This window comes from Charadrius vociferus, unplaced genomic scaffold (genome assembly GCF_000708025.1).
Source record: "Charadrius vociferus isolate BGI_N301 unplaced genomic scaffold, ASM70802v2 scaffold423, whole genome shotgun sequence".
In the NCBI taxonomy this organism is placed as follows: domain Eukaryota; kingdom Metazoa; phylum Chordata; class Aves; order Charadriiformes; family Charadriidae; genus Charadrius; species Charadrius vociferus.
The window spans coordinates 3,201,459-3,209,984 of NW_009648149.1; the positions used below are offsets into that span (position 1 = coordinate 3,201,459).

At 40.6% G+C, this 8,526-nt stretch overlaps 1 protein-coding gene across 1 annotated transcript in view; it reads right to left on the reverse strand.

The window, feature by feature from the left end:
* Positions 1-2,569: 2,569 nt before the first annotated feature.
* The window catches only part of ALG6 (ALG6, alpha-1,3-glucosyltransferase), a 20,907-nt gene continuing 14,950 nt past the window's right edge, over positions 2,570-8,526 (reverse strand). Inside the window, exons 8-15 of the mRNA XM_009883975.1 lie at positions 8,521-8,526; positions 7,042-7,048; positions 6,302-6,387; positions 5,640-5,724; positions 4,440-4,510; positions 3,382-3,450; positions 3,035-3,233; positions 2,570-2,767 (exon numbers count right to left, since the gene is read on the reverse strand). The exon at positions 8,521-8,526 is cut by the window's right edge and continues 129 nt beyond it. Of these exons, the coding sequence (XP_009882277.1) occupies positions 2,570-2,767; positions 3,035-3,233; positions 3,382-3,450; positions 4,440-4,510; positions 5,640-5,724; positions 6,302-6,387; positions 7,042-7,048; positions 8,521-8,526 (721 nt within the window). The remainder of the gene's footprint in view (positions 2,768-3,034; positions 3,234-3,381; positions 3,451-4,439; positions 4,511-5,639; positions 5,725-6,301; positions 6,388-7,041; positions 7,049-8,520) is intronic.

Genomic DNA, 8,526 nt, shown 5'->3' on the forward strand with positions numbered 1-8,526 from the left:
AATAATTATTGATCTGAAAAGAGTCTGTAGCTGAACTGTGTGCCAGTCTGAATCACGCTGCTCGGTGTAGTCTTAGAACAAAATAAAGCTTGTGATGAAAATAACAGTAAAGGTGATGATGGATGATTAGAAGATACAGCAGCAACTTACACCATGGCAATTATTAAATATCACGAAATTAGGTATTTCATCATTATTTAGGGAAACTACAAAGTTATATACTAAGGTTCTGCTGCAAATACTCCTCACACATGCCGTAGCTGTTTAGGCAGTTACCGATTTGTTGACCTCTTGCTGTACTGGGCTTTTGCCTTTCAGAAACAGCTGGGGCTGTTAAGAACCATTTCCAGTTCCCCACAAGGTGGATCATATGACTCTCACTTTATCACCCCTGGAGGCCATCTCAAGGACAAAGACAAGAGATACACTCAAAACTAATGTTTTTCTAGGGGGGGGAAGGATCGCACCATGATATGGTGATGAACACAACAGAACAGGTTTATTAGAACCTGAAGTTGTCCTGAGTCCTTCCACCTTAATTTGCTCTTTCAGACATTCGTTATTTCCTTGGAAGAAGACGTTCTTCAAGCTGCCTGAGCACTTGGCAGTCTCTCACCCAGCCGTGCCTGGAGGGAACGCTGTGGTTTTTAGCTTTTGCAGCCTCTGGAGACAAAGATTCCTATTTCTGGGTCCTGATACACATCAACGCCACTCGGCCTACGCTTCTAAAAGGAAAGGCCGTGCTGTGGGCAGAGCCCTTGCATGCCATGGTTAGTCACACCCTCAGAAAAATTCTAAATACTTGTGAATAATAGTAAAGTTTTGTTGCTTTATAGTGAAGTGTAACAGTGTAGGTAAACTGCCAAACTGTACTCACCCCAATAACCTTACAGTTGCTATTTGAACACACCTTTTTTATTTTGTCTCCGCTGCCAGGGGTATAATGTTGGCCGCGGTTACTTTTTCCACAACAAATAAAGCTGGAAAAACGGAATAAATGCACTCAGCCCGTAGCCACTTCATTTGCAGTATTCATAACTCACACAGTTGGAAGTTCCCAGAACAGCTGATTCACACACTCACAACCGACGCTGCAGTGACAGCCCCAGAACGTGCCAATGTCAGTGACAGGGCGGTATGTGACAGAGCCCACGGAGCTTTAAACAACGAGGGGTTTGGTCTGGTTTGGTTGGTTGGTTTTTTTTTTTTTAACATATATAGCATCAGAGGAGAATTAAGAAAAAGGATAGACTGATTCCCAATTAAACTATACTACCATGACTTGCTTTATGATTTATTTTCTTACTATATGCTTTGTTATGTATATAATTATTCTGTCAATTTGTATTCTCTGAACTATTGGCAATTTAATGCATGCAGAGGCAGAAACTGCAGAGTTTAGTTCAGTTTACATCTGCAAATTACTATGCAATAAGGGGTGGGTTTTCTTGGGGGTTGTGTTGTTTGCTTTTTGTTTCAAAGAGCCTAGTACCTGCACTGCAGTACCTCAGCTATTACTTCAGTAGAACCAAGGATTTTTTGGCTTTTCAGTCCTGTTAGAAGGAGTAGAGGGTTCTACGACCCCAAGTGTTAAAACCAAGTCACAGCTGCTGCCCTACAGCAAAGGAAGCAATGTACTCCAACCTGCCACAGACACAAGAACGTTCCCCTTTCCAAACGTCAGAGCCTCTACTTCTGTGCCCAGCACTAAATTTGGTGCACCTCTGTGGCTTATGCAGTTCTTCAACATCCTGAAAGCACTGGGAATGTGGAAAATAACACACACACACAAAAAAAAGCCTGTGGGTGAAGCTGCTACAGAATTGCTGGCTGTGCTACAGACCATGGGTCCAGCTGGTAGCTGAGGCTACAGATCTCCAGCCAGCGACACTGCTGGAAGGTGGAGTTTTGTTCCCTACAACATCAGCTGAAGAATCAAGTGCCTGCTGAGATGACAGCACCCGCAGAGTGCCACATGCTGACACAGTCTTGTGCAACATCCTGGCTGGATGGCGGCAGGCTATACGAAATGACGACTGACTACACAACAGTTTGTGTCATAGAACAGTTCAGCAAGACAATTTAAGAGCTACCAGTAAAGAGTTTCTACTTAAGGTGCGCTACTTTGCTTGCTCAAGCTTTTTTTGCTGGGAAACATATAAACTTAACACTAACAGCACAGTTTGCTGTTTTGCTAATACAACTAGGGTATTGTAGCATCAATTCAAAATTTGGTCCTTGCAAAACAGCAAACTGTGATGTTAGTGTTAATACAACTAGGGTACTGTAGCATCAATTCAAAATTTGGTCCTTTATTAGGTACATAGAAGTTTACAAATGGTAACAAAAAAGTATTACACCTCTGAAGAAAACACACCAAATGACATTTCCAAGGGCTCTTCAAAATTCTTCTCCTTTAAAACAGTCTGATTATTTTGTGTTTAAAATGCATAACGCGTTTCCTGATTTTCATTAGGTTACAGGAATTGTATTACATCACAAACACATTCACCCGCAATGCCAGACCGTTGGCTGAAAATACTCTGTCCTTTCACAGTTTAGTCCTTTATTAACTGATTTTCTTCTGACTTCTACTATTCTTTGAGTCCCAGAGTATAACAACATTAAAATACACCAAAAATAATAAAAAGTGTAAACAGGAAATAACGGACACGGATACAGGGAATAAGTCTGGTAACCTCTGTGGAGGAGGCACTGCAGCGCTCGCTAGAGACAGGACGCCCATCAGGGTTATGGAAAGAAGAAACTGTAAGATAAGGAATGATATATTAGCTAGCGGTGATTTAACACTTCAAACGAGTTAGCTGTTACTTTCATTACTGGGTGCTCTGTATTCTGCGATCTATACATAGATGACATTGCAGAAAAATTATAGCACATGTCTACACTGAGATAGCGGGGCTCTCCCTGTTTGGGGCTTTATATGCAGTTATGGACATAAAACTGGTTTATGCAAGTACTTCAGTACCACAAAGAGCTGTAACTAAGAATTATAGGAATTAAAATTGCTTACCAGACTCCTGACAATCTTGGGAAAAGACTTAAACCAAGAAACATATCCCTTCAGGGAAAGGGAGAAGGGTTTCAGCTGCAGGTCCTCTGCTGAAGTCTTCTCAAATATGGAGAAGGAAGCCACGCAGACGGAGAGGAATGCCAGCATCGTCACAGCGTAGGGCAGCAGCAGGCCGTCCTTCAGTAGAAGGGGCAACATACTGTTAAAACAGAATTACCCGCAAAAGTGAGCTCGCATTCTGAGTTATATTGCAAAGAATTTAAAAAGAAGAGGACAAAGAATACGTTTATACTTACTAGAATTGGGGGAAGAACACTGTTTTAAACAATGTTAGTGTCCCAACTCACCTGAAAGTTGATACCAGTAAAAACCACGTGGCCATAAAAGGGATTTCATTTAGGATTAAGCAAACTGGTCTAAAACGAAAAGAGGAAAAACAGATACGCGAACACTGAAGTGACAGCAATTCAACCTCTCAGCTTTTCACATAACTGCTGCACTCCCACTCCTCTGGGAGGCAGGGCAGAGCTCCGCCCACTCCCCACTGGTGCCCACGCAGAAAATCCAGGCACAGGCAGCTCCCCAAGCGCCGCATCCTCTGCCGGGGCACTCTGCTCCCCCCTACACCCCACTGAACCCAGCCTGCAAATACTCTGCCCTGTGCGGGGGCCTGCAGCGGGAAAGTCGCTCAGCAGAACTCTTACAGTGCGTACCACTGGCACGCAGGGACAGCCAGGTTAGCACCCGTCTGTGCAAGGCTTCACAGACTTCGAGGGGCACCTGTGCTGCAACATATAGACACCTGCCTATAGACATACCTGGAGTTCTCTAACCACCAGTTCCGCCTTCCTGTCAGGCATGAACGAGAAGCATTAAGAGGGCTGCTTCTCCAAATCTGCCTTTATCAAACACTTTAGGCACATGTAGGACATCCAGGCAGAAAAGCAGAGCTGCTGAGTGTCCCTGCTGCCCTCACCACCTTTGGGGCAGAGGATGGGTAAAATATACTTCAACGACAAAGGGAGAGGGGGTCCCTTTACCATCACTGTTAGCGAGGTATCAACTGCCCAGTTCAACTTGCCACTGTGCTCCAGCCCTGCTGGGCAGCTAAGTGCACATCTCTGCCATCTGCGGCAGCATCGCCCAAAACAGCCCCACAGGCAGCCTGTCCCTGGACAAACAGCTATGCTCTGTGCCACATCGTACTCCAGCAAATGCAGTCGGAACACTGGCCCGGAGAGACCAGCATGGCTGTGTTTGTATACTTTTTGTTTACAAGTTATGCAGAAAATCAAACATGTAGAGTTTTTAAAATCAGATATATTTGTAAATGAGAGAGCGGCATGCAATAACAAGCCGAGGAAAAGAAGATCAAAATATATCCACAGAAAAATAATTTACTTACACTGACACTAGAAGAATAGATTTTTCATGTACTTGGAAGGAGAACAGGAAAAATGACAATGCACAACTAACCTTAGAAAAGGAAATCAGAGGTATATTAGTATACGTGACTGCAATGCAAAGCACTGTTTTAGTTTCTCTGCTGGCATAGACTTTACATCAATGTATGAGCTAAATGATCTGATTTTTCTAATTAACTGCTACATTTACTCCAGTGCAATTTACAAATACACAGAGCCGCTTCTGTAACCACCTATACGTAGAGAAAACCCACATTGTTTGAAAGTTTACCCAGAATTACTCAGAAAACTCTTCCCGTAAAGAGCCCTCACTCTTGCTTAGCTTTACTGACAAGAACATCCCCAGCAGTAACCACGATATTCACAGACACAAGCACTGGCAAAGTTCAGTCCCGGTGAGAGCTACCCGCCTTTCGGGCATAGGATTTTGCTCATCATTATGAGCAGCCAGTACTCCAAAGAAAACAAACTGTCTTTTTTTCCCACCAAATAAAAACACACTGTAAAACATAAACCCATTCTGAGAAGGGATAAATGTTAGTTTTAGGCAACACTGCAATAAACTCTCAAACACTACTCACATAAAATTAAAAATATAAATTATCTTGTAACTCTTGAAACTTTAGAACCAACTCCAGATAATTTGGATTTCAAGGATAATTGATTTTTGCATGTAAGTCATGTTAATGTGCTTGAATTCAATGATGTAAGATGACTAAGAAAAGGCAAACATTTGGGAAAACAGTATCATTTTCTTTTCAAACCGCTAATGAGCTTACAATGTCCATCTTGGGACTTTTTTATTGAATTTTGCAGCCAACGCAGTAAGAAAAACAAGCACATTGGAAGCTAAACGAAAAGAGGAGAAATTCCAAGTCTATATGAGGCTTTAACGTGTATGGAATCTTCTAAAGATTCTTCAGAGGGAGATAATAAAAATACAGCATTAAATTAAGAAAACTGAGGCTAAGGAAAAAAGCCTGGATTTAAAGACAGGTCAGACCTCCTGGACACGTGACAGCAAAACACTTTAACCACTCTTCAGCAGAAACAGGACGCAGTTAGTGGTACGCAGTTAGTGGTACACACGCTTGTGCATGTTGCGGTGACTGTAAGTAGAACTGTTAGTCACACACCAGTGCTGGGTATAAAACAAGGAGCAATTAAAAACATACACTTACCAAAGCAAATTTAAATCCTCGGAGAGAAGGCTGGACGGTTAGTTTTATACAAGTAGGAAGCAGGCTCAGGAATGTTACAGCAAAACTAGAGAATTTTGTAAGAAAACCAGTTTTAATACATGAGTAACTACACCCATGATATCACATAATCACTTTTGAAAACCCTGGAAGTTAGGAATTCGACTAATTTTCAGAAGTACAAAATCCCTCAAGGAGACTCAATCACAAGAAAGGAGCACTGAGTAGTCTTCACTGACATAAGTGCTTTTAAAAAAGTAATAAAGCATTTCCATTAATATTTCAGACTCTGTAGATGTAGACTTGAATTCTTCACTTAGTCAAAAACCAGAACTGTGAACTCTGACTTCTAAGAGCACTGAAAGAGGTAATTCTTTGAAGGGGAAAGCATGCAAGTTTTAACTCAGTTTTAACCAACCAAGTAGCTTAAATCACTATATAAACAAGCAGGGAATTTTTCAGTCACGAATATTCCTAACAGGACTCGGGGAAGCCCTTATCACTTGGGAGAAAAGTACAGTATAGGAAAGAAAACATTTTTTTAAGATTTTAAACACCACTTCTCATAATTCTTTGACAAAAGTTAGTTGTTATGCAAAAAATAATACAAATAAACTACTTAAAGCACTTCAGTTGTGTCTTACCTGAGTTTTAGTTGAGTTTGAGGTGATACTATATTCTTTATCTTTATAAGGACACTTAGGCTGCACCAAATATTGGCTACTTTATCCTGGAAGGAAAAATAAATTAAAAAAAAAAGGTAATTAGTGATAATTACATTCATTTAAACTTACATTTGTGACAACAATGGGGCTTTGGAGGTGAGGGATTGTTGGGTTTTTACCATGATACTGCAAAAATACACTTCCAGATTGTACATTGTATTCTGTACTTTAAATTATTCTGAGCTTCAAAAATGGAAAGTTTCAAGAGACTCAATTAAAACATATTCTAAAATAACTGAGAAATAGTTTTTCAGCATAAGAGACTACTTAACTCATGAGATCACACATTGTGTGAAAATAAGGCTCTGAAATGATCTGTCCCCTGATTAAACAGTGGCATATATGAATCTTTGTTCAAATGTGAAGACATTCTGTATACTGTCACATTTCATTACATACCTGAACGTATTTAGCTGTGCTTACTGCTCGCTAGCAATGACAGAGTTAACCTCTAATAAATCAAGAAGTCTAAAGACATTAGCAGTTGTGCTAGGATCACTTTCAAAATTAAATTTGTAACTACGGCTATCATGCCCGTGAAACTCATCCCTAAACAGCTGCTTGAATCACAGCTGTGTAGACATAACAGCAAGAAAGCTACTCGCACCAACAACTGAGCCATCTTCCTCACGCACTCACTAGCAATACAGAATATGCACTTCAAATCTGCTGAGGATTACAAGGGAACAGAGGGTTTGGCAGCACCAGCAAACAAACAAGACGCCTCCTTAATAGCCAATACGATTTTACAACCATCAGCATTTGTTACCGCTTCTGTAAATGGGAACCAATTCAAAGAACCTGTTACACGCACCCCAGTATAAATTTACTGTGCATTGCTTACGTGGACAATTTCTCATTTTATCTATATTAGCATCCAGCAAGTCACTCCCCTGATCAACTCAGAAAATATTTGGGCTAATATTAGACTAAAATCCTTAAGCTCTTTCAGACTCATTGGTTATTGTCATTTACAGATTTTGGTTTTAAACTTTGCACTGGATAAAAAGTGTGGTGACCAAAACTTTATTTATAAATTCCAGATAGTTTCCAAGGAACAGGGTCATTGGGCTGGCTTAGGGTTGGATGTTGGGGGTTTTTCTGGGGGGTGGGGTGGGTGGGGGAGTGGGGTGTCTTTTGCAGGGGTTATGTTGGGGGGTGGGGCGCTGGTTTGTTTGTTTTTTAACAAACTAGTAGAGAATACACTGAGAAGACTTCTGTACAGCTGCCTAAATAAATTCTGCCTTTGGTACATCAGCATTAATTTTTGAAGAAAAAAGTGCCAGTTGTGATATTATCTTATATATAAGATGATTAAAAGAAAATGTAACAAGTCAAACTATGTAAGTGTTTGCTTAAATCCCTGTGACATCAAAACCTGAAAATGCAAAGCTTCTTTTCATTGGTTAAACTTGAAGTTGAGAATTTGCTTTTATAAGTGTAATATTAAGATTCAGGGCCTAATTAAGCAAAACAACTCACTGTTACTTGGGAAATGAGTACTCTTTCTTTTATCGGTGAGTTTCCTGTGCTGTTAGCATTGGCTAAACGAGTAATTTCTTTACTGGGTTAAGGCTGCAGCACCCAGCACCTTGCAGCACGCAAATGTCGACAGCCTGAAGAAAAGGAAAAGCAAGACTGGCCTAAAACTTTTGGAAAGTATTGTGGAAACTTGCATTGGAAGTACAAGGTGGGTCAAAAAGGAAGCGCTAGGCTACACCTAAACCACTGTTTCTTAATTTTTTATTTATTTTTTTTTTTAAATAATGAATCCTGTTGAAAAAAGCTGAGCAGAACCAAAGACAGAGACTGAAGCTGTTAACTTTTAAGGTTACATCTTCTGACACTGTCAATTACTATGGCATCTATTTCAATGGAAAAATGTATGGACTGAAGTATGGGTTTGATGATGGGATAAGTGTTGTCTACTCGTATAATATCCTGGAAGATGCCAGCTGAGCTGGGGTTAAATACTGGATTAAATAACTGGCAAGAAACGACTGCTGAAGAAGCCATCTCAAATTACTCGTTCTGTGGTGTGTCTCCCACATGAAATCCCTAAAGGTCACGATGAAGGTTTCTCAAGGGATCTAAGAATACAGAACATTTACAGCAGGGTGGGGGAGAAGAAAACATGCAAGCCT